Source organism: Eublepharis macularius, chromosome 5 (genome assembly GCF_028583425.1).
Source record: "Eublepharis macularius isolate TG4126 chromosome 5, MPM_Emac_v1.0, whole genome shotgun sequence".
NCBI lineage: Eukaryota > Metazoa > Chordata > Lepidosauria > Squamata > Eublepharidae > Eublepharis > Eublepharis macularius.
Window position 1 is genome coordinate 16,484,510 of NC_072794.1, and position 27,066 is coordinate 16,511,575.

Genomic DNA, 27,066 nt, shown 5'->3' on the forward strand with positions numbered 1-27,066 from the left:
ATCTTCTACTTCCTGTCACATAGAAAAGGCTGCTTCTCTCCAGCTTCTCTATCGTTCTGACGTACTTCTGTTCCTCTGCCACACACAGCAATTCTCGCGATGTTGAGACTTTCCCACAGTCCACTATCTTTTTCTCTCCGCAGGTATGTAAACAATAATCAGCTTTCTCTACTAACTCCGTTATACATAGTCCTTTTAAAAAAAATTTCTTGCCGGAATTTCCCCTGCTTGTAATCAATCTGTGGCAGTTTTTAAATTCGCTTTAGTACTTTGTTTCTTAAAGTAATCTGTCCCGTTTCAAGAGATAGTAATCTTTACCTTCTTAGTCGTTTTCACGGGTTGTAATCACTGTTTCTGTATTCAATTCACTTCAAGTCCCCTTGTCCCTGTATGAAGCTTGGGCATGCAGGTCTTATGCCAACCAAATTGGCTCCAAAACTGCTGTAGAGATCTTGGCAAAACCTTTCTTCGGGTGGGACCTCAAGGGACGGGAGAGAGTCCATTGCGCAGGACCCCCCCAACCCAAGATCAATGCGCCCTCGGGTTCTTGAGCGTTCTATGCCTGTTCTCCGCCTGAGAACAGTTGGCTACGGGCAAATCCTCGCCCCTCTAGCCTCCAAAACAGCAGCCCGGACAGCTCAGCTCTTAGAGCTGCGTTAGACCTTCATGGATCCCAAACCGGAAGTCAGAGAAACTGACTTCCTGATGTCGTACAAGCCTATACAGTTTCATATCCATTGGAGTGACATTTTAGAGTCATTGAATCTGAGTGATTTACCAGAGATTGCTTTGAAACAAAACACAACTTGTAGCATCTGAGGAATATATGATCTCAGTGGAGAAAGATTTACATTTGTCCCTTGGTCTGTTCTACACAACAAATGCATAGTACAGAGCTTGTATCAAGTCCCTATTTACTCTAGAATCTATACATTCTTTCAGAAAACACAAAACTGGAGTCATTTTCAAAAAAAATACTGACAATATCACTCTATAAATAACCTTGGATATTCCTTACACACATTTCTGTATTAATGAGCAACAGCAAACAGAATTAATTTATGCCAAAGAATGTACTGATGCTCCAATTGTGTTCATAAAATTTTTTTATGGGGCCCCCTGGTGAACAATTTTTTAATTAATCTTTGCATTAGTAACTATTTCTTTGATGCTGTTTGTTAGTTCGACTACACCTCCTGTTAGAGCTTAAGAGGCTGAGAATTTTTTTTACTCTTGCTGTATAAAATGTTCTTGCTGCTACTCTGTTGTAATATGGTTTTTTGTTACTGCATTCATTATTATTCCTGTATATGACTATCTTGAGTTAGTAAACATTTAGCATATAAATTGTTGAAGTGGTTCTTTTGATGTTGGTCAGATAATTTTAATTTCCCAGTAGAATGTTGCAACTCGGGAGAGTTATGAGATCTTTCTCTCCTCTGTAAGGGTTGTTTTACCCTTGACATTGAGAGACAGCACTTTTACTTGACCGAAGTATACCCAGAAAAATCCCAGTATAAAAGTTCAGCAGGTAGTATTGTGTTGGTTTGCACACTCAAAGGGATGCCTCGAGAGGCTGGGGACAAACTTGGGAATCTATTCAGGTTGTCTCTTTTTCATCGTTCTCGCTGTCTTCTGAGTCACTCCTCACGTCTTTTTCAATCTGCAAGAGAAGCAAAACTTTCATCACCAATCTCGGCTATCTGTACTTTTCCTTTGCCTATGGCTATGGAACTCATGGGTAACCTTGGTCCGGTCATTCCTTTTCAGCATAAGCATTCTCTCAAGTTTATTGCAAGAATAAAATTCAGAAAATCATGTGCTTTGTGAAAAGTAGATGAGAAACGTAATGTGAGAAGTGAATGAATGATAGCAATGAAGCTATCATTGCTTCTGTACCACATTGACTTAAAAGAATATGTCTAGGATGGGCTCAGAAGCTGCTGTTCACTGGCAGCTCTGGGGTCCAATGAGAATTCATGGTGGTTTGAGAGGAACTGGTGCCATGGTTGTTTTGGAAGCTTCAGCAGATTTCTTTTAATTGGGTGAAAAATCAGGTTTAAAGTAAGCAAGCATCAAGTCACTGATAAGGCCAGAAACATAGGGGAACAGTTCCTGGATTGGACCAAAAAGGTCCTAGAAGGTGTTTCTACACACAGAAACAGAGCAGGCCTGGCCTCTCCACTAAACAATGCTGAAAAGGAGTTTACAGTGCAATCGTAAGCAGTGTTACTCCAGTCAATGGGCTTAGACTGGAGTAACTCTTTTTAGGATTGTACTCTTGAAGACCCAGAATAGCATACCCTTGGTGAAGGCCAAGAAACAAAGCAGTAACACAACTATATGGCCTTGTCTAGATTAGAAGCCGTCTAACCCGTATCAATAGATATTGTGTGTTTAAGCCCAGGTGCAGAAGCATTTAAGAATGACAAGAACTTCCATCTTCCAGAAGTGAAAAAATTTCCCAAAGATGGGGAGGAGAAGTGGGCATAGAGCAGAAAATGGACCTAAGTTTGACACTGTCTGGCCCGGTTCATGGTTCACAAACACGCGGATTGTGGGATTCACATTTTTCACAAACTTTGGTCCATTTGGGCCAGTCCGTAGGTCTGTGAGTTCAGACATCCTGGTGCCGATCTATCAATTCCCTAGGCAACAGAGAAGATGTTCGCATACCTTCTGCAGCCCTTAAAAACTTGATAGGCAGCTCTACCTGCCAACCAGAGAGCTCCCATTCTTCTCTATGCAAGCAAAAAGCAAGAATTAATTCCCTAGGCAATGGAGGGGGGGGGCGTCATTCTGCAGCCATGGGAACACCAATCTTAGCTCTCAAAATCTTGATAAATAGCTCTGCCCGACAACCAGAGATCTCCCATTCTTCTCTATGCGAGGAAGGAGCAAGAATTAATTCCCTAGGCAAAGGCTGGGAAGGTGTCTGTGTGGTGAGTGAGGGGGCTCTTCCCCCACCCTCTTCTGTTTGATTTTGCTTCTTTGAAACTTGTTGGTTGCAATGAATGAGTCTCAGAAAATAGTGAAACGAGGGCAGATGGAGCAGCTCTTTTTTTGTACCTGTATTTTGGAACAGTGTCAGTGTCTGTATGCTTGTTTCCATGCTAAGGATTCCTTGGCCATTTACCTGCTGCGGGTACCCAGTCTAGCACTCCTGGTGGTCCCAGAACCAGGATTTCTGTAACAAGACAGAAATTTGGAAACTACATCCCACCAACTGATACATTTGTCACATGGAAGCTTGACACAAACAGATGGTCACATCTAGAAGGAAGTATAGGATGTTGTGACAGACAGGACTAGTTCCAGCTCCACCTCTACTCAGAAACAACCAATGAGAGGGGGCAGAATGCTGGGTCAGTGATAGTTGGTGTCTGTTGGAGGAAGTTAGAAAGGGAGAGAAGGTTTTGGAGCAGCTGAAAGAAGGCAGAAGAAATTTGCTGGCTTTAAGAAACCTGTTCTGTTTCATTGAAACAGTCTGTGTTTATCCGCAGTATATGTATGAGTTTAAAAACATACACTCCTATGTTCCATCTTGTAAATAATGTATGTTTTTGTTTTGTTTAACCCTGAAGTTGTTGGCTGAGGGGACTTAAAGCACACATGCAAACCTCAGACACTCTTCTCACCAAAAATGGGCAAATATAGATAATCTAAATGATTGCAATGTACATAAAGAATAGTAAACGCTAAGTTCCCTTTCCCCAATAGCTCTAGGGAGCAGATGAGTGAGGGGAAGCAAGTACAGGGAACATGCTGCCTGCCTGGTGGAGCCTCTAGAAGAGGAGATAGGGGACCATGTGAGGATTTAGGTCAGGGCTTTCTGTCTAATAATTAGAAGTTAGGTTGTGTGTGGTGAATGCCCTTTACTGTTTGAAAAACCCGAAATCCTATGAAGGGAGGTTTAGGGTGGGTGGCAGAGTGAAAGGCAGTTGCCATAGATGTCCTCCTCTCTGCCACCATGCAAGGACACCATTGACCTGAACAATATGGCCGTTGCTCTGGGACCAGAGGTATATGAAGCTACTTTTTAAAGACCTCAAGGATATATTATCTTTAAAGCCATTACTTTTTTATCCTACTTTTCCTTCAAGGAGCTTTGCCTCCTTCTCCAGTTTATCCTCACAACTAGTTTGAGATGTAGTTTCAAGTGGATGACCATATTGACCCATAGTAGAACAGGATTCAAGACCAGGACCACCTTAAAGGCCATCAATGATTCCAGGGTATCAAGAGTCAAAGCTCAAGGTATTTTTCAAAAACTTTTACCTGAGAAATCTTGTTGGTCTGAGGTGCTACTGGACTTGAATCATGCTCTTCCTGTGAGGTTGATTGGGTTGAGATCAACTCACTGGCCCATGGCCACCTGTCATCATTGAAGATAATCAACACTACCCTTTTTTTTTTACATTCCTGGAGATAGATATGTTCCCAACTTCAATCTGAAAATCCCAGTTTCAACTCCCTCTATTAGATGCAAGGCAATTTCCTGACTGGTCTGCCTCAATGGTTTACTGCCCAATGTTTAGTAAAGTAGCTGTGTATCTTTTTTTTTGTTTGCATGCCCTTGGATCCAACACCCTGTTGGGGGGGGGGAAGGTTAAAAATAAGCTTTACTTCAGAGGTGCAATGGATCTTGGATCAATAGAGAGTCAGCACATGCGTTTAGCTTTTAAAAACATTTACTTCTAAAAGGAAAAGGGTCACAGGAGTGCTACAAAACAACAAAGCCTGGAGCTACATTTTCTCACTACTGTTTACAACAAAGAGCTGGGATAACAGAATGGAGAATCTTCTTCTTCCTCCTTCTTCTTGACCCTGAAAGGACAGTCACCTGACCTGTTGACCAATAACAGTTTACAAACACTCTCAAGTTTCCCGGGCTTGCAGATTATTGGCTCTGTGCAAGGTTCCCTTTCCAGGTCAATCTAAACAATAGCATGATAGGTAAACACATTAACCCCATAATGACTGAATCTCAGACCTTGCAACACACATATATTCCAACACACTCACCCTCAGACACAGGTCTGAGTCTCTCTCTTCCTTGCTACGAAGCACAGGCTGCCTCAATGCTGCTTTCCTACAGATGTCCTCCCCTCCAAGACTGGTAACCATCTCCTGAATTGTTTCCCAACCTCTAGCCTATTTTTTGGTTAGCTCTCTGTGTGTGCTGTATGTATTTTCGGAGTGCTTTCCTTCCTAATACCTTTTAATAAATATATACACAGGTGAAAGATCTTACTAGTTATCACTACTAATAATGTTGTGTTTATACACCACTCTTCAGGACAACTTAAGACCACGCTCAGAGTGGTTTCCAAAGTCAATGTAATTATTATTACCAGAAACAGACATCCTGTGAGGTGGGTGGGGCTGAAAGAGCTCTGAGAAGCTGTGACTGTCCCAAGGGCACCCAGCTGGCTTCAAGTGGAGAAGTGGGGAATAGAGATGGGCATGAAGTGGGAAAAAACAAACCTTGAGTTTCGTGGTTCATCACGTTCCATGAACCACAAACCATGAACTTTCACGAAATCGTCCCATTTCACAAAACGATTCATTAGGTTCATCATTCGTCAGATCCTGGGGCTCTACAATGGGGCCCCATTTATACCCTGAGATGCCAAACTCATAGGGAGACTTCAAAGGCACCCTCACCCAACAACCTTCCCAGCAAGGACAAGAGAAGAAAATAAGAGTCTTTTCAGTCTCTTTTGAAGCAGCATCAAATCCAGCCCAAAGCTCCCAAATCCACTCTCCCTCACTCCAAATCCCAGCAACACCTCCTCCCTCTCCTTCTTTCTACTGAAACTAAAAGCAGGAGGCACAGAGCTGCGCCTTATATAAGAAATGCTCACATACAGCAGAACAGGAGCACTCTGGTTGGCAGACAAGCCTGCCTAACAGGGTATGGAGAGATGAGATTGTTGTTCCCATGGCTACAGAAGTCCCATCTCCCCTCCTGCTCATTGCTCTCATAGAACAGAATGGGAGCTCTCAGTTTGGCAGGGAGAGCTGCCTATCAAGGTTATGTGGGCTAAGATTGGGGTTTCCATGGCAAAAAAAGGTCTGCAGACATTCTGGGTCTATGTTGCCTAGGGAATCAATGGATCAGCGCCAGCCAGTGTTGCATCATGAAGCATTCACAAATTGAACAGATTAGCCCAAAAAGTCATAGATTTCATGAAAAACAGTCCCATGAAATGCATTTTTGCAATACATGAATTGCCCCGATTTGCCCCGATTTAATTGCCCCGATTTGCCCCAATTTAATTCGTATTTCGATTCATGCCCATGACTAGTGGGGAATCAAACCCAGTTCTACAGATTAGAGTCCTGTCACTCTGAACCACTACATCAAACAGGCTCTTGTGGCATGGGGTGAGATGACTACAAATCTTGCTGAGCATACGCAGAATGAATTCCCATACTGTGGGCTCACAATCAGCCCTGAAATATTGGGAGATTCTAGGTCCCATGACCTTTTTGTTGGATTTTGATGAACGCCCTCCTCTTGAGTTCCTACCTTGCCACACAGAATGAACTTGTACAGCATTTGGATGATCAAGTAACACCAGAAGAGGTGCAGCAAGTGTAGAACCATCAAGAGAGCATTCATGAAGTAGTAGCCAAAGAAGGGTTGGAAGAGTTCCATGGAGTAATAGTATGTGTTGTAGAGCACACTGTGGGACAAAGAAGGAGGGAAATAATGAGAGGCTGAGATTCCCTACCATACTGCCTTTAGATCATTACCTCTTAGGGAGAGGACCTGCCTTTTTCTATATACTACTTATTCCTAAGGCAAAGGTGTGAGGAGGTGCCCTATTTGGGTGATCTCCCCAACCTTCTTCTCTTCAGTTGAATTTCCACTCAGTTTGGATCTCCACATTACATGATTTTGTTCCTGAAGTTGAACCAACACATTAAAAAATTTCAGTTGTTCCCATTTTTTAAAAATTGTACATGCACTGCATGAACACACAGATTTCCTCTTCCGTTGGTTACTTCAGATTACTTGCATCTCCCAACCCGTTCATTCTCAATGCTCTTTTGTGCATGGACAGAGCACTGCAAGAAGGTAATCTTGGTGACTCTGTGAACAAAGGTATTGAGATCCCTTCCTATGTGACCCATGAGCAAAGATTAGGACTTGTATTTCTTTTCTTTTCATACCCCTGTTCTTAGACCAACTTAACTTAAATAAAGCCTGTAACTAAAAACACTTCTGACACTTCTCTATAGTCTCTAGAAATCAAACAACAAAATAAGTATGTATAGGATCTGAATCTTCTACGAGGTACTGATCCTTTTGCTCTAATGTCACTAGAGGAAGCACAGTCTATTAATCAAAGCATGACATAATCCATTTCAGCCATCAAGGCACATCACTGGAAGAAATGCACATTAGTGATGGTTTCAATACGCACAAAAATAATCTCTAGCATTGGGGTTTTTTGCATTGTTTAAAGTTTCAACTATGGGCATGGTGCAAATCAGTAATTCAGAGGGGAAAGACAACAACAACAACAACAACAACAACAACAACAGTGTGTTTATATACCGCTCTTCGGACGAATACTGTCCCACTCGTAGCAGTGTTACTATTATCCTCAAAATAGAACTGGGAAGCTGGGGCTGAGAGGACTGACTTACTCAAAGCCAAATGCTAAGCTCATGGCAGTAATGGGATTTGAAGCAAGAGAGAGCTAACTCACAGCTCAACCCCTTAACCACTATGCTATTGCAGATACACAAGTATTGAACATGTGGCATTTTTACTCTTAAACCTGGATGCTCACACTATGTAGTATGGGGGTGGGGCTAACAAGAAATGTCTATCCCATCCTGTCTAGCTGCCCCACAGTGGCTCCTCTCCACCTCCACTAATGTGTCTGAAACCCAGCTAAGGTAGCAGCTAGAATCAGACAGACTGGAAAGTTGCAGAAGGGGCTTAGACATGTGACCAGAACTGAAACTTACTAGGAGGGGAAAAGCCTCAGGCAAGTGAAGAGGTAAATGATGGCGAATGCAATGAAGAGTGTGTTACAAGTCCAGTGCCATTTCAGGTAGTTGAAGACCTTGGCAAGCTAGGGATGGTGGAGACAAAAAGTACATAAATCAAAAGGATCCTATCTAGCAGTCAAGGATACAGCTATACACATTCCAGTTTTAAATTACTGCCAAAGATCAAGGTAAATCCAGAAAGGGAGGCCATGTTAGTCTACTGCAAAACAAAACAGAAGTCCAGAGACACCCAAAAGACTATCCACATTTATTCCAGCATTGAGGTTTTGTAAGTCAGAGCTCATTTCTTCAGATGGTATGAAGAAGAAATCATATTCCACTCCTTTTATAGAGAAAGATACAGATGGGAAAGGAAGAGTTTGAGTGAGAGACAGACTAGATCAAAAGATATTGGAAATTCTTTCTCTGGAAAATGTGCAAATGGTTATGGTCTCTGTCTATTGCACTTTTATCCCATCCTTCTTCCAAAGGACTCAGAGTGGTATACAAGGTTCTCAGTTATATCCTCAGAACCACCCCTTAAGGTAACCTAGAACAAGAAAGACTGGCCAAATGTCTCCATGTAAGCCTCATGGCTGAGTTGAGGTTAGAACCCAGATCTCTCTGGTCTCAACCAGTAGTTCTATATGACACTGAATCTATTGACAGTTGCCAATCAGAAATCTACAAGAGGTTCACATAAGTAAGGCACTCTGGGTGTAAGCCACTCCCTTCCTCTTGATCTACAGTATCAAATAATAACCATTAAACTACATACTATGTTGGCAAATGGAATGGAATATTAGACATTTAATTAAGCCTTAAAAGCAACCCTGCATTGTATGTGGATGTATATGTGACACTTGTTTCTTTGCAGAAAGAATGTATACCCCCTAGAAACACTTGCACCTTCTGCTCCAGTCAAGCAGGTTCCTAAAAAAAAAGAGGAACCCAAAGACATCTTCCCTTCTGTGGGGGGTAGTGAGCCTCTCTCACCTCCAGGAAACAGTCAGAAGCATCATGGATGATCATGACCAGGGTGCCGATGCGGAGATAGTTGGCGCAGAATGAGTAAGTGATGAGAAAGATGGTGGCGGCATGGTGGAGGATCCGCTGATTAATGTCCTGTAGTGGGCGGGGGAAAGGAGACAGCTGAGGGGCCACCGGGGACACGAATTACAGAAGCTGACCCAAGCAACACTTGGCATTGGTTTTTTGCTTTATGAGGGATCAATTAGAGCAAGTGGATCCTTCCTGTCATTAGTGATGACACACACACTAACCAAGAGCTTCCTGCAGCACATGCACGTCTCACAATCGCAGGAAGTATCACATTGTGGTTTGAATACACAAGAAGGAAAGGCACGATTCTTGCAATGAGAGCACTACCTTGAGGCACTTCCACCTCGTGGCACTTGAGTAATGGTCACAGACAAGCCATGTGCCAAAACCCAGCCTCTCAAAACTACTTTTAAACCACACCGATTTCGTGGGGAGATTAAAAGGTGCGTGTTGGACATTCATGTTGAAATGAAATCTTGGGTGAAATCTGCTTAACTGTGGCTGGATCTTACCCGTTTCCTGTCAGAAGTTCTGCAACCATAACTGAGAACAGCTCCTTCTCACCATTTGTCCATTGCCACCTGACTGTACCCCAGGAATGTGGAATTCTCTTTTTAATTAGAAAGGAGGATTTGGAGCAGCTAGTTAAACACAGGAAAATGTCTAAAATGTATTCATTCTTATTCCCATTTAGTAAGTTTCCTTCCTGCCTATGAGAATCAGGGATAAGAAGATGTCCCCCCTGTCCCCTTCCTACATTTTCTGGAATTTCTCTTTCTGCTGCATTTTTTTCTTTCTAAATTGCTGTTAAACTAGAAAAAACTCCAAAATTAACTCTAGAGCCAGTTTGGTGTAGTGGTTAAGAGCAGTGGGACTCTAATCTGGAGAGCCGGGTTTGATTCCCCACTTCTCTGCTTGAAGGCAGCTGGGTGACCTTGGGCTAGTCACGGCTCTCTGGAGCTCTCTCAGCCCCACGCACCTCACAGGGTGGTTATTGTTGTGGGGATAATAATAGCATACTTTGTAAATCGCTCTGAGTGGGCCTTAAGTTGTCCTGAAGGGTGGTATACAAATTGAATGTATTATTATTATTATTATTATTATTATTATTATTATTATTATTATTCAACAACAGTTGAATCATCTGCAGTTTGCAAAAGGTTCTTCTGTTATTTGCAGCTATTTCCCACTCTGTGTTACCAGTACATTAAAGCTCATGGACTTAATTAAAGACCAACTAACAAACTTCGTACCATTGTATATAGGATTGTACCAAAAATCTTTTTCCTGCATGGTGTTTTACTGATGTGCATTTGTACACTCCTAACACACCATAAAAACCCACCCTGAAGCATTAATAATATAATACTTCTTGTGGTGCTTTTGATGATGCACACATCTGTCCTTACACATTGTTATGTTTACGTTTACATTTACATTTATGTTTATGTATCTGTCCCTACACATTATTATGCTTTCCCAGCCATGATGAAACCACATGAAAGCATATATACACATTTATTTATTTAAATATTTACATCTCACCTTTCCTCATAGCTCTAGGCAACTGGCTAATCATAGTTTAACAAGCACAGAATACAAATGTTAAAAACCCTAAAAATGCTCTCAATCTACAGATGCCTAATTAAATGCCCAAGCAAATAAGAAGGACACACAGAGCCTCATGAAACACCAAAAATCCACTCCTCACCTCTACAGGAACACATTTCCTAGGGAGGGAGCTAGGATAGAAAAGGCACCAGCTCCAATGGATGCCAGGTGAGCTACCTTAAGTGCCGAGACAGCCAGAAGGGGCAGCCTGAAGATTGTAGCTGACATGTGGATACATGGGGAGAAATTTTAGGTACTGTGAGGTTCTGGTTACAGTTGCTGCACTTTATACAAATTAGATGCCATGTTGAGATTTTAATTGTGTTTTTATATGATATTTTGTGATATTTATTATGTATTGTATGTTTTGGTTGTACCCAACCTGAGCCTGCTTGTGGGGAAGACAGACTAAATATCTAATCTAATCTAATCTAATCAAATAAATAAATAAATAAATAAATAAATAAATAAATAAATAAATAAATAAATAAATAAATAAATAAATAAATAAATAAATAAATAAATAAATAAATAAATAAATAAGTGGGTCTTAGACCTTGGAGCGTGTGACAAACAGGAGATTATCTGGCACTTAGTTGTCTATAGTCAATCCTCTGCCAAGGCCAGGGTAGACTGGAAGGCCTCAATAACACATTGAAGAGAATTGTTGAGCAAGAGAGAAAGTTCTCTGAGAAGGTTTATTTTTTAATCTCAGAGACAGTAGACCATAGATTAGAGTGGTGAGAATAGGGGGGAGCTCTGTGAGGAACTATGGAAGTTTAGAACCCTGGTTGCCAGATGAGTGGATCCAGGTTACTGTTTGCCTGTCATTTTGAAAAAAGGCAATGCCGAACTACAAAACTTAACTACTCATACTGCTCTTTCTCTTGCTGATAGAGAGATTGACTAGTGGGTGATCATTTAAGGATAGTGATGCCTATCAGAGAGAAAATCTGAAAGCAAAGGACTATGTCATCTGCCTTGAGTCTCAGTGAGAAAGGCGGACTATAAATGACATACTTAAATCAATAAAATAAATAATAAAATGATAAGCAGCGTGTCTCACAATTTATGAAATAACAACCTGAATGGTTGCTTGTGAAGTTATATCTTTATAAAGTATTAAAATCTGAACCTTCTTCCCACAAACTAACTGGCCCTTCTTCTAAAGGAGAAAATAAATGACTTCTTTTTACCTTCACGTTCTGCCTTCTGTGAACTAACTACTGCATACATACCAATGGCTTTAATAATATTTGTGCCTCCCATCAAAGAGTAAAGGGAGATAGTTACAAAACTAGAGGCTGCGCCCTTTGTCATCAGAGTAATACAAGGCACACCAGCAGAAAGACTAGCTCCATCACAAACAACAGACCGGTGAGGGGATAAAGTAAGTTGAACTCAACTTGGAAACAAACTGGCAGCCAATGCAGATGTTTTAAAACAGGAGAGAGAGAGATGTCCCTATCCAGCATAGAACACGTTACAGCAATCCACGTGTGAGGAAAGAAACTCATCATGACTCTTGGCCAGATTGATTGAGTCTAAGAAATGAAATAGTTGGCAAACGAAATGCCTCTTATAGGAAGCACTCTTGGCATCAACCTTCTTTTCAAACACCAAGGCCAGGTCCATGACTGCACCCAGACTCTTACAGGCTCTGCAAATGCAAACAACACTCCATCCAGCAAAAAAAAAAAAGGGTCCAGCCCCTTCAACACAGCAGCCTTCCTCCCTGGCATTACCTCTGTCTGTCTAGACAGGAGGAACATTCTGATATTATCTCAATGATCTCTCCTTCCTACGCTTTGTTTTAATTGCCACTTTTGTTCTCTGTGTGTATTTTAGCCTTTGGCTTTCTTTTAATGATGTACTTTTGTTTGGTTTTAATAGTTTTTAGGATGTGTTTTGATTATGTATTATTTTCATTTGTTCACTACCATGACAGTCCTGATCAAGGTCGAAAGATGCGGTATAAATTTTATAAAACAATTGAAAATGCCAGCAGACTGGGATAAAAGGAGAGCTCTTTAACTGGGCCAGGGATGAAACAGGAGGATGGTTCTGTCCTTCCAGGGATCACAAGCAGGCTTCCATGATGATGCAAGCTGTCCTACTGGTCCCATATCTGAGACCCTCAGAGGTAACCAAAGAGATGGTGGAGGGGCAGGATGCAGGCTCGGATGGATGTTTCTTAGGATCCATCTCCCCACTCACCTTCCTCTTCACATCAAAAGGTAAGGTGATGACCATGGAGCAGTAGAAGGAAAACTGCAGCACGTAGTAGGCAGCGATGGAAGGGACAAGTGGCTGGAAAGGAAGCAAATCCTGAAGTGAGGATTCATCTGATTGCCACCTATGCTTCTTTACTTTGCAGGAAGGAATCCAATCACCGTGGCTTCTCCTAAGACAGCAATGGGGAAACCTAGCTGATTTTCACCCTTTTGGATGTGGACATCTAGTGGCCCAAGGAGTACCTCCCCCTTCCCCAGTCACAGAAATGCCATACCACCAGCACCAAAGATTGAACATCTTTACAGGGAACAAAGTTCAACAGGCAAAAGCCAACCATTTTGGGGGTACTAATCTAGTCCCACATCTGGCTTCCAATGCCTCTGGATACACCACAAGCAGCATCTGATTATTCAGAGGCAGATACTCTCTGTGCCTGGAGCTTCCATTTAACTATCAAGGCTTAAGGGAGGCACTCAAACATTAAACTCTCCATTGTCTTAAGTAATTGGTGAAATACCAGCAGGGAAGGGTGCCAGATGCAAATCTTTTCAGAGCCAATTAAAAGCCTTTGAAAAGTCTTCTCTTTGTGGCCACCCACTGTACCACTGATGGTGGGGACATGCAAAAGACTTATGAGACAGAAGAGATAAAGGTGGGATGGCAAAAATGGAAACTGAACTTTTTGAGGGAGCATGCTAAACACCTGCACAGGAGGGAGAGATCCTTCAGGCACTGCATTTGGAGAGTGTTTAGATGTCCAAGATCATGAACGGGTCTCAGAAAATAGTGAAACCAGGGCAGATGGAGCAGCTCATTTTTTGCAACTGTGCTTTGGAACAGTGTCAGTGTCTCTATGCTTGTTACCACATTAAGGATTCCTTGGCCATTTACCTGCTGCGGGTACCCAGTCCAGCACTCTCGGTAGTCCCAGAACCAGGATTTCTGCAATGAGACAGAACTTTAGAGAACCACATCCCACCACCTGATACGCTAGTCAAATGAAAGGTTGACACTCGAGATGGGAACAAAACAGAAAAAAACCCAACCATGTGGTTCGTGGCTCATTGCATTTCACAAATCATGACCCATGAACTTTCATGAACCTACCCCAGTTCACAAACCGGTTTGTTTGGTTCATGAAAACATCATATCCAGGTCACCAAATTGTCACTTCCAGGTCATCAGAATGTCACTTCCAGGCCAGCAGAAAGCCACTTCCGTGTCAGCAGAAGGTCTGCAGGAACTCCATCCCCTGTTGCTTAGGAAACTGATTGATCAGTGCCAGGCTGTCTGCAGTGACGAACCAAAAAAACTAACCAAATGAACCAGCCTAAAATTTATGAAGTTTCCTCAGAAATGGGCTCTGATGAACCACTGGTTCATAGATTACAAACTGGCCTGGTTCATCATGAACTTTGTTTCGTACTTCAGTTCGTGCCCATCTCTACTTGACACAAAGAGTTGGAGACATCTAGATGGAAGTGTAGGATGTTTTGAGAGACAGGACTGACTCCAGCTCCACCTCTGCTCAGAAACAACCAATGAGAAGTGGCAGAATGCTGGGCCAGTGACAGCCGGGGTCTGTTGGAAGAAGTTAGGGAGGGAGAGAAGGCTTTGGAAAAGCTGAGAGAAGGCAGCAGAGATATTGCTGGCTTTGACAAACCTCTTCTATTCCATTGAAACATTTTTTACTTAACCCCAGTATATTTATGAATTTAAAAACATTCACTCTTATGTTCCATCTTTTAAATTCAGTTTAGTTTTGTTTTGTTTAACCCTGACTGGCTTGGAGAGTGCACTCAAGTCAGAGAGCCATGCTACAAGAGACGAAGTTCACGAGTCTGTGCGAGTGAATTGAATGGCGTCTGTTCCTGCCTGCCCGTCTCTATTTTGCCAAAACTGAACATGTGTTCTGTGCCTCTGATCCATCGCTAAACATGCAGTCATACTGGCGAGTGTCTGCAGTCATTATCATCGAGTCCCCTTTGCAGAGTGGCAGGGGTTTTTTCCTTCTGCTTCTCTCTTCCCTTTTCTGGAAGTGTTTTTTTTCCCTCAGCTCAGGTAGATGGCACTCACAGCTACTGTTTATTCAGCTACAGGAGAACTGTCATTCTACCCTGCCAATTTGGTGGCATGGGATGAGGGAGCACAGTTTTCAAGATGAGCAAAATGCCCCCCCCCCTTATTTCAGAGCTGCAATTTTCCACAAAGTATACCAAATTAACTTACAACAGTGTTCTCCCCCTTCTATCTAGTTTCATATACCCGACAGGATGATTGTGAGGATAATTTGGGGAAAGGAGGGGCGTACATGTTCCTTGGGAGAAGGGTGGGATAAAAAGACACTAAATGGACAGAACTACAAATCAGTTTTAAAAGGTCAATATTACAGATGTGCAGGATTTAACTCTTCTCCATATGCCTATCTTTGCTGGCCAGAATTGATCCAAAGAAAGCATGAAATAAACTGATAGGGAGGGGTGTTACCTCGTGCCCCTTCCCACTGTTCTCAGGGTAGAAATCCCCCCACTGAACTGTTATCTGTTTTCATCGCATCCATCTCCCTGAGCAGCTGATCCACAGTAAGGGGGGCTGCAAAGGCAGTAGGGCACCTGCCTTCACCCTCACCTGCTAATCTGCGGAACCAGCCGGGCAGGGAGGAGGAGAGCACACCCGCCTTCTCAGATGTAACATAGCAAAGCTCCATTTGGGGCTGCCTATCAAGACTGTTGAGAAATTTTCCACATGTTCACAAACTAATATTCAATATTCTAAGGGGGGACTGCTGAATTGCTTTTTACAGCCACAGGGCACTATCTGTATGTATCATGTATGTATTCATTCATACCCCTCTTTTTCTACCTAAAAGAACAGGCAGGTTTATATGAAAGCTGAATATCCCTCCTGTATCCAGGTCACAAACCTCTCAGTATAGTACTCTGACATTTATTTTAGATCAAGCAAAAATTCACAGATGATCATTAAGTTCAAGCATGATATGATCATGATTAAAGGGATGCCACTGTTGGTTGCTTCAGTCTCTCAGGTTTTAATTTCTGACCTTTGTGACTCACTGACCACTTATCGCTTTATTGTCTTCTACATATATGTTTTTATATGGTATTCTGAGCTCACAACCAATGAGGACACTTCAATGGAGTTCTAAGTGGAGAAATAGACATGTTTTACAGCTGCCTGAAACCACCTATCACTCCACCCCAAAGTGCAGCTCTTCATTTACTGGCCCAATCGCAGCACTGCAGGTCATATTGAAGCTCAGTTCAGTTATAAATGCACATTTGGAGGCAATTTTAAATGAATTAGGCTTCAGTGCAGCCCACAGCTCTCCTGTCATTCGGGAAAAGGGGAGCTGAAGGTTGCGCTTAAGCCCCTTTGGCTACTGCCACCAAATGAGCGATATTTAGTAAAATGCCATTCGGCTCCACTCACAGATCCTCCGTTGTACCAGAAAATGCCACAGATTGTGAGTGTGACAGGGAAGTGCAAGAGCACATGTGTTGGAGGTGACCACCCTGCTACCTGCTTCACCCCTCCTTTCATCTCCATCCACCTCCTCCCTGCACAGCTGACACAAGTCAGGGGGGCTGCAGAACCAGTTGGGAAGGGAGTGTGCACATGCCTTCTCCCTGCCCAGCTGAACTGTGGTGAATGGCAGCTAAAAGATCAATAAATCTACCCAGACTGATCTCTCTGGACAAGAGTGAGAATCTGAATGCAGATCTTCTTCAGCACCACACCATGGAAACTTAAAAGACATTTTTCTTCTAAAAAAATTCCTATTTCTTGTGCTGCTGTCAGTGTTTGCACTGTTCCATGAAGAGTCAGTAAGCCTGATTTTAGGCTGCCAGCACGGCACGAACTTCTGTGTCTCTGCAGGGATGGTTGTTGCTCACAGTGGCACATTGAGGGGGCCCTAGGAGGCGGGCAAAAAAATGAAGGTGGGAAGCAAGGGAAATGAAGTCTCCGCCGTCAAAGCAAAAACTGGGTTCATAGACACAGAGAGTTTATCCGTGTTAGTCTGAAGTTGCATCTGACGAAGAGAGGTGTAGTTCTCGAAAGCTTATGCTACAATGCAGTAGGTTAGTCTTAAAAATTAGGTTCAGCAGTCCATAGAAAGGACATTCATTGAACAGTCCTCTGCAGCTCGAGTAAGCAAACTGCATTTGTGGCTTGAGATGAAGGTGATAGAGGTTGCCATCGTGGCAAGGGGGGAAGAGACCACTGCTCAGCAGGATACCCAGGCAGGGAGGAGGAGATGTATCGGCCTTCTCTCTGCCCAGCTGATCCCTTGCAAGGGATCCACTGGGCACACTGAGCACCACCACCAGGGCTGCTTGCCCCCCCCACCCAACCAGTGGCTGGAGCCGGCTTGACCGCCAGACGTGGGGAGGGATTACTGAAGGAAGGAAGGGGCCATACTGCAGGCGGCCTGAGCAAGCAAACGCTCTGGTCATGCAGGGAAGCCACCCCGCTCCTGGAGGTGGGTCCACTCTGCCTCTAGGCACTGCTGGAGACAGAGCCCTGCCTTGCGCCCTGCTAGCCCATTCCATTGTGGAAATATCCTTTCCCCCTCCCCTGCCTTTTTTTTTTGGTAGAGACCCTTTTTTAAAAAAGAAAACAGGTAATTCAGAGAATCTGATTCACGTATCCTTATAAAAGTAGATTGGTGTAACTCTATGGAAAAAATGACTCAAAAGAAATCCTTGGGGGCCGTGGAGAGAGGGGCACTTCTAGTGCCAGAAAAACAGTGCGGCTGAGATGTTAAAGAGCCCAGTAGCACCTCTAAGATTAAGAATCTTTTTAGTGCCTTAAGTGTTCTGGAACCACAGTTCTCTCTTTTTTTTTAAAAAAAAAATTTATTGTTGAGCATAATTTCAAACAATATTTCAATTAAACCCTATCTGATTAAATCTAACCTAACCCCCCTTCCCCCCCTCCTTCTTGACTTCCCGCAGCTGGAACCACAGTTCTCTTTGTCAGATGCATCTGACGAAGAGAGCTGCGGTTCTGGAAAGCTTATGCTACTATAAAGTAGGTTAGTCTTAAAGGTGCTACTGAACTCTTTAATAATTTGCTACTACCAAGTAACACGGCTACTTCCTCTGGATCTTTGGCTGAGATGCTTTCCTTTGGGGTTTCCTCAGGAGAAGACTTCCCCGTATGGTCAGCCACGTTATAAGCATACACAAACCCCACTCCCTCCCTGTAGATTTCACAATGTCAGCTGCCCACATGATGCAGCTTATGCTGCGACACAGTTGGTTAGTGTTAAAGGCGATACTGGACTATAAACTGGAAAAGTGTGCTGCTTTCATTGTTGTGTGAGGTACACATCTCATATCAGTCTTCGAGGGCGATGGGTGGGTTGGAGTTATCCAAGAAACACAGATGTTTTAAAGACAGCAGAGACCAGGGGAGGGTTGGCTATGGGAGACGAGGATGGGGGAGGGCAGAGCAAAGGAAAGAAGTGCTGCGGAAGCGGGGATAAGGAGCAGAGGGTGGGAGCAAGTAGGGGAAATCGGCACAGGGGGCAGGGGGCAGGGCACCTGAAGGTTGAAGCTGGGCTCCCAGGAGAGGGACACTTGGGACTCAGGCAAGGGATGGGTCCTGGTGGGCGTGGGGGGTGGGAAGCAAAGTCCACAAAGAGGAGAGTGGAGGTGGGCTGAGATCAGAGTTTGGGCTGCGATGTGATAACCGTGGTAATTCATGTTTTGATTTATTACTGGAGTGACCACAAGGTCTCCAGCCCCGTGTTCATATTTTAAAGAAATCTCAAAATGATTGACACCTCCACTTTCAGATAATGTAACCAAGTGATTTTCACAGCAGTGATTTTCACAGTATGACACTTCATGCATGCAACCATATATTTGAGTACACTGTGAAAAAGGGGGCCACCAATGCTGACTCTGCCATTAGTCATGTGCATAAAATTAGCAGTGCATCTGATTCACATCATAGAAAGGATCAGTAAAAAAATTAAATAGCGATCGTATTTGGTGTATATTTGATATATGCTAAGGAGAAAGTGAAGGAGAGAGACTACAACACCATCAAGACAGAAAAAAGGCATGAAGATCTCTTGCTACTGTAATGGGAAGATTCAGAGAGAGAGATGTTGGGGAAAATACTGAATGTAGGTGACACATTGTGTGTCACAAACCAGCATAGGCAAACCCACAGAAACACCCAAATCAAGATACAGCATGGTGTTGCATACTGTCCTGTATGGAGACCTGTTGCTCGCTTCTTTTCTTTTGGGTAAATTTATGATGCAATTTGGTCTGCTGTGGGTTAAAATCTGATTCAAGGGAGGCAAGTCGCAATGTCAGACTCTGAATCATGCATCATTTAACCTAATCCTCAGAAATGCAATACTTAGCAGTAGCCAAAAAAAGAAAATCAGGGAGGGGTCTGGAAGCTCCATAAAAGAGATTGTTGATAGTCATGCTTCCATGGTGCTCTTGTGCATTGTGTTCGATCTTCCAATTAATGGGAGATCAAGATGTGTATAGACATACGGTTGTGTAGTGATTGCATGGGATACAGAATGGGTGGAAGGATTAAGAGGAAAAGAGTGGGGGGAATATGGTGGAGAGGGGGAAGTGCAGGGGTGTAGAGAGAAGAGGAGAGAGAGGGAAAAGGAGGGTTAATGGCTGAGAAAGACTGAATGGGCTGGACATAGAGAGGTAAAGTTATGGAAAATGGCTGTGTTGGTTAGGGAGGAGAGAGTGACAGGAGGCAGTAGACAGAGGGGAAAAGTAAAGAAATAAAAAGGGGTTCAAAAGAATTAAGAGACAGAATGGGTTCAGGGCATGGAGGTACAGACATAGAGAATGCGGTTACCAGTCCGGTGTACAATAAGTTCAGAGTTCCTGTCTTAGCTCGGTTTTGTGTTAAAAACCATTAGAATCCAATAAAACATTCAACTGTGACTTGACCTAGTGTTCATCACTTAGTTATGTATTCTCACACTTAAGAGTATGAAAGATTGAACATTATTCACTGTTCTTGAACGGATAACTAATATAGACACTTAAGGGATAGTTTGGAGCCCGAAAAGTAAGCTACCTTTGACTAATATAAGTCCCTTTTATTGTCAAGACTAAGGGAATCACAGCTGTCTTTACACATTGACAATATAATGTGGAGAGTGGGTGAAAGTCGGATCCAGATGATTTTAAATAGATCTTCGTGAATTCATATTATTTTAACATTAAAACAAAACAAAAAGGGTGTCATATATTAGATTGTTTCCTAGTCTACAGACAGCAACAAAACACCCATCCACTCAATCTGTTGCACCACCACGGCACAAAAACATGCTTAAAAAGTATGGCTCCTCAAGAATCCTCTTGATTTTTACATGGGGCCACCCAGAATCCACCATACAATCCCAGATCTGGTCAATTGCCACAAAAAGGAACCAAAAAATCAGCCATTCACCACTTTGTGACATACCATGGCACAAAAACATGGCACAAAAGCACAGTTCCTCATGGATCTTCCTGATTTTTCACATGGGGCAACTCAAAATCCACCATACAGTCCCGAATTGTGTACATTGCCACAAATGGCACCTCAAAACCAGACACTCAACACTTCATGGCACTGTCAAGATGCAAAAACAGCTCAAACACCGTACAATCCCAGATCATATCTATTGCCAAAATTGGGCCAAAATTCAGCCACCCGTGGGGCCACCCGGAATCCATCATACAATCCCAGGTAATGTCCATTACCACAAATGGCACCAAAAAAATCAGTAACTCACTGCTTCGTGGCACCACTACAGTGCAAAAACCTACTCTAAAAGCACAGATCCTCATGTATCCTATGCCTTTTTATACAAAAACACACCATGCAATCCGATAATGTGTCCATAGCCACAGATATACCTCAAAAATAATCCATCCACCTCTTGGTAGCACCATCGCACCTCAAAAACCACGTTGGAATGAATTTATCCTCACTGATCTTGTCATTTTTGCATGGGCTATCCCAATCTCATATCATGTCCACAGCCACAGACTGAACCCCAGAATTACTCACCCATTACTTTTCGGCTGTGCTAGATTGCAAAAACATGGTATGAAATGATGAGTTCTCTGGATTTTTTACATTAGGTCCCCCAAAACTCATCCTTCAATCTAATAACACATCCATACCCACAAACTGAACCACAAATATCTCCCACCCCCTACTTCATGGCACCATCACAATGCAAAACAGTTGTTTCAAGCCATGGATCCTCAAGGATCATCTGAATTTTACAGCAGATCACCCAAAATTGAGCATATGCTATTATATCATGTCCGTAGCTTCAGACTGACCCACAAACATCATCCACTCACGACTTCGTGGCACCCCTGAGCTGCAAAACCGTGGTTTGAAAGCAGGCATCCTCATGAATTCTGTAAATATTCATATGGAGTCAGCAAAAATTCACCATTTAATACATATTCTGTTCATAGCCACAGACTGAACCACAAAAATCACCAACTCACTACCTTGTAGCAGCACCACGGTGCAAAAATGTGATTGGAAAGCATGGACCCCCATGGATCTTCTGTATTTGTACTTATGGTCACCCTAAACTCACCATACAATCCCTTCCAAACTTGGTACCTAGGCATGGATTTTCTTGACTATTGGACCCTGGGGTGCAATTCTACAGGCTTCCCAATACAAAGTGCCCCCAGCCACTTCATTATTTCCTATGGGGTTAAAGACAAAGCTGACTTCCACTGCACAAACACACGGGAGCAAGGCTACCATAGCCAAGGCACACTTCCAAATGCTAGGAAGTTTCCAAGCTGAGTCTTGAGGAACAAAAACACACAGGCGAGGATGCCAGTTGTCAGAAGCACACTCCCATTGCATGCTCAGCCCAACAGAATCAAACTGATGCCCCTCCAAATCCCAAGTGTCCCCTGAGCAAGCTACCCAGCCACCCTCCATCGTAACCTATTATGGGAAAGTTTCCACGTTGGTTCTGGGGGGTGCAACTTAGCTCAACTGAACCAATTTCATTCATAGCAGCCCAGTAGAAGCCAGAGCCAATGAGGGAGCACAAACATAAGGCAGTTGTTGTGTAAGATCCCACTTGGTCTCAGGCTGAAAGTGAGAGTGAAAGTGAGATTTGACTCAGATTTTGAAGGAGCTCAATATACGATATAGATGGGAGATACCGGAAGGTCTGAGCTTTGAGTTTCAAGAAAGCAGGAAAATTATCAAATCACAACATGAGATGGAGATGTTCTTTTTGGACTATGAAAAAGATTTACCTAAGCGACCCAGATCATAATCATGGAGTGCAAAATAATATCATGGAATGTAAATGGATTTAATTCACCTTCTAAATGCAAAGCTGTTTTTCATTGGCTAATAAAACAACACTGTAATATAATTTGTTTACAAGAAACTCATGTAAAAACACAAGATTTAAAATACCTAAAAAATAACAAATTGGGTAGAGAATTTGTGGCCTCAACAAAGCAGAAAAGAGATTTGTTATATACATAAAGGAAGAGCTTCAGCCTAAGATGATTTTTAAAGACCTTGCAAGGGAGATTTTTGGCTGTGGAATTTGATTGGAACTCTCAAAAGACATTAATTGTAGGGATCTATGCACCAAATGGTGCCAAGGACTTTTTTTTCAAAGAGATATTGAAACAATTAGACCAACTGGCATATGCACAAATTATTTTGGCTGGAGATTTTAATGGTGTGGTGAATTTACAAGATGATAAAAAAACAAAGGGGACAAAAAAGAAAAGGGGACTGTTACTGAAATCCTTTTTTGAATTATAAAGCCAAGAGAATTTGGAAGATATCTGGAGGAGAAACAACCTTAAATCTAAGCAGTATACCTACTATTCAGCAAGACATGCATCTCTATCGAGGATAGACATGATCTGGGCTTCAAAAGAGTTAACGATATGGACTAAAGATGTTGAAATAATGCCTAAAGTAAGCTCAGATCATAATCCAATTTTGTGGAGATTTGGAAAACGTACTAAGAAGTTCAGATGGAGACTTAATGAAGACTTACTACAACACCAAAACAACTTAAACTTATTACAAAGAGAGACTAAATTCTTTATTCAATATAACTTGGACCAGACAGTACCAACACACAAAGTATGGGACACTTATAAAGCTGTGATGAGAGGGATCCTAATGGACTTAAATGCTAGAGATAAAAAAGCCAAAAATGAAAAAAGGAAAGAAATTCAAGAAAAAATAAAAGTGAAAGAACAACAGTTAAAGAAAAGACTGGGGGGAAAAAACTGCAACAGGAGATTCGGATGTTACAAGAACAAATAAAGGCAATGGAAAATAAAGAATTGGAATGGGAACTGAAGAGAATGAAGCAGAAGACTTTTGAAGGTGCCAACAAACCTAGAAAATACCTGGCATGGCAATTGAAAAAAAGGAGAGAGAAAAAAATGATAACCAAAATTTTGGATGAGGGAAAAAAATTACTGACCAATCTGCAATTAGTAGAGCATTTTATAAATTTTACACAAAACTATATCAGAAGGAGGCGATAGAGGTGAACTGTATTAACCGATACTTGGAGAGAATGAATTTGCCAATGGTACCAGAGAGGTTAAGAGAAAAACTGAATGCAGAAATTACAGAAGCTGAGATTAAAGAAGCTATACAAACGACAAAGTTGGGGAAAGTGCCAGGGCCAGATGGAATATCAGCTAAATTTTATAACGTCATGGCAGAAGAGCTTGTCCCATTTTTGAAAAAAGTGATGAATGGAATTTTGGAAGGGCGAAACTTGCCAGAAACTTGGAATGAGGCAAATATAACATTGATTCCAAAAGAAGATCAAGATTTGTTAAATGTGAAAAATTATTGTCCCATATCCTTGATAAACAACAATTATAAAATTTTTGCCAAGGTACTGGCGGAAAGATTAAAAGAGTGGTTGACAGAATTCATAGTGGAGAAACAAGCTGGATTTTTGCCTGATAGACAAAGACAACTTGAGAACTGCAATAAATGTAATGGAATACTATGAAAAACATCTGAAAAAGAAGTTGGTCTCTTCTTTGTAGACGCAGAGAAAGCGTTAGATAATTTAAATTGGGACTTTATGTTCGCCACAATGGAGAAATTGCAACTGGGAAAGAAATTTATTCAAGCTGTCAAAACAATTTATAAAGACCAATGTAAAAATATTTAGATGACGGTATCCCGATGTGGGTGGTGCCACTAGAAGTTGTTGAACCAAATATAATTTACAACAGAGAACAATGTTTGACCTATGAAGAAATTTTGAAAAAGGAGCAAAATATGGCTAAGTTGAAACCATGTGATGAGCTGCCAGTTGAATATGGTTGGTTTCAATATAGACAGATCAAAGGCTTATACGATTCGGATCGTTTGAAATTTGGATTTAAACTGAAAAACTCTGAATTGGAATAAAGCATACCGCGAGATGGGGAAAACAAGATATCTAAAGTTTATAAGGTCCTGTTAAGATGGTACACAGAAGATGAAACAGTTAAAGTGCAAATGGTGAAATGGGCCATAAATTGTAACAGAGACATAACAATGGAGGCGTGGGAACACTTGTGGAAGAACACCTTATAGATATTAACATGCACCAGTATTAAAGAAAATGTATATAAGATGATGTACAGATGGTACTTAACACTGAAGAAAATAGCATACGGAAATAATCAAATGTCTGATAAATGTTGGAAATGTAAGAAACATGAAGGTTCATTTTATCATATGTGGTGGACTTGTGATGTTGCAAGGCAGTTCTGGAAGAATATTATAGAAGCTATGTCTCAAATTCTACAAATCCAAATAAATAAAAATCCAGAACTGCTTTTGCTGGACTTGAACTTAGACGGAATTATTTCACAAGACAGAATATTAATATCTTACATGACAATGGCAGCAAGAATATTGTATGCTCAAGTGTGGAAGACACAAGAAGTGCCATCTGTAGAGAATTGGATACAAAAATTACTACATATGGCTGAAATGGACAAATTAACAAGGAAGCTAAGAGAACAAAATCCAGAAGAATGTTTTAAAGACGGGGGGAAATTGAAACAGTATATAGAAAAAAAGTGGGACATAAAAAGGGAGATGTGGGCATTAGATATTTTTTAGTTTTTGATTAAGGGAGGAGTTAGTGATCATTACAAGGGGGAAATATGGACAATGATGTGAAATAGTAACTGAGTTAAGGGAACAATTTATTTGCTAAATAGTCAAATAATATTAAGCAGAGTAGTTAGATATTGGGTTGGAAAGCTGTTGGGAGTCTATAGTAGAAAGGGGGGAGGGAAAGGGTGGGGGAATAGATTAAGAATGGGCAGATTTGGGAAATGTAAACATTTATATTATACTCATCCAATATATTTTTTTAAAGGAAAGCATCTCAGCCAAAGATCCAGAGAAAGTAGCCATGTTACTCTGTAGTAGCAAAATAGTAAAGGGTCCAGTAGCACCTTTAAGACTAACCTACTTTATAGTAGCATAAGATTTCTAGAACCGCAGGTCTCTTCGTCAGATGTGTTGTGACAAAGAGAACTGTGGTTCCAGAATGCTTAAGGCACTAAAAAGATTCTTAATCTTAAAGGTGCTACTGGGCTCTTTAGCATCTCAGCCGCTCTGCTTTTCTGGCACTAGAAGTGCCCCTCTCCCCATGCCCCCCAAGGATTTCTTTTAAGTCTTTACCCAAAAAAAGGCGGGGGTGAAAGGGGGAAAGATATTTCCACAATGGAATGGCCTAGCAGGGTTCAAGGCAGGGCTCTGTCTCCAACGGTGTCTAGAGGCAGAGTGACCAGAGCGCACACTCACTCAGATTGTCTGCAGCATGGCCCCTTCCTTCCTTCAGCGATCCCTCCCTGCGTCTGGCTGGCAAGCCAGCTCCAGTTGCTGGGGCGGGGGGGGCAGACCTGGAGGAGCTTCCGGCAGCCATGAAGGGCTCTGCGCTGAGCTGAGGGCTCATCAATGGTCCTCCATGGGCTGGTTATAACTTATAACCTCTCTCCAGTGTATAATTTGTTAAAGTTTTTTTAAAGAAGACTGCATCATGTAGGCAACTGACAAGCTATAACCTACGGAGAGGGAGAGGGGTTGAAGAACTCTGCACAAAAACTACCAAATGCTTTTCAACCCACACTGCTTTTAGTTAAGAGTCCAGTAGCACCTTACAATAGCACCATAAAAGGCATGTAGAAGCTACTATGCATAGGAGCACCACCTGGGGGGTTAAAGGTTTAAAATATTCTCCACACAGAAAAATCAACGAAAAAGAATTAAGCATGCGCAAACTCAAGGTGCTTTATGGGATACCTCCCTCAGTATGGGAGGAACAAGGAAGAAACCCGTGCAAGGATGGGCACGGGATCCACAGAATGTGATCACGGCATGCAAGGGCCATAAAAAGGAGGAAACACGTGTCAGTCAGTAGCTTGGCTCAGAGTTGATTTATGGCAACCCCTGGTGGGATTTTCATGGCAAGACGTTAACAGAGGTGGTTTGCCATTGCATGCTTCTGCAATCCTGGTCTTCGGTGGAGGTCTCCCATCGAATTACTAACCAAGACGGACCTAGCATAGTTTCTGAGATGTGATGAGATCAGCCCCACCTGGGCTATCCAGACCACTGTTTCCCATATATTAGAACTCTATTTTTCCAGCTTTTACTTTTGAACCACCAGAACAACTGGATGGAGATTTCTGAGGCCCTGTTGTGGTGGTTTCTGGAAATGATAACAAGCTGTGCCACGTCACCAGAGAATAGGAATTTCTAACTTTCACTGGGAGCTTCTGCTCTCACCAAAATAAACACTTTCTCCCCTTCCCAAGTAGCCTTCCCATCAAAGAGAGAAACACCATATTGGTGGCATCATCCACAAACCAGCTGGCTTCCATTTGGAAAACAGTTTATCTTTATTGAGACTCGTTCAATGCCACCTCTTCAGAGTCACAGTCAAGGCAGCATTCAATTAAAAAGCACAATATATTTTCAGAATCCCCTAAATTTACTGGGAGGGGTTTCCATACTCACATCATGCAGGACAATCAGGCCTGTGATGAAGGCAGTTACATAGAAGGTGCTCCTCCAGCTGCAAAACAA

General features: G+C 42.2%; 1 protein-coding gene and 1 pseudogene across 1 annotated transcript in view; both read right to left on the reverse strand.

The window, feature by feature from the left end:
- Positions 1-27,066, reverse strand: part of LOC129330659 (ceramide synthase 4-like) — a 323,796-nt pseudogene that overhangs the window by 227,316 nt on the left and 69,414 nt on the right.
- LOC129330660 (ceramide synthase 4-like) overlaps positions 1,116-27,066 on the reverse strand; it is a 66,480-nt gene continuing 40,529 nt past the window's right edge. Inside the window, exons 4-8 of the mRNA XM_054980795.1 lie at positions 26,998-27,055; positions 13,813-13,863; positions 12,904-12,996; positions 6,536-6,692; positions 1,116-1,663 (exon numbers count right to left, since the gene is read on the reverse strand). Coding sequence (XP_054836770.1) covers positions 1,659-1,663; positions 6,536-6,692; positions 12,904-12,996; positions 13,813-13,863; positions 26,998-27,055 — 364 coding nt within the window. The 3' untranslated portion in view covers positions 1,116-1,658. The remainder of the gene's footprint in view (positions 1,664-6,535; positions 6,693-12,903; positions 12,997-13,812; positions 13,864-26,997; positions 27,056-27,066) is intronic.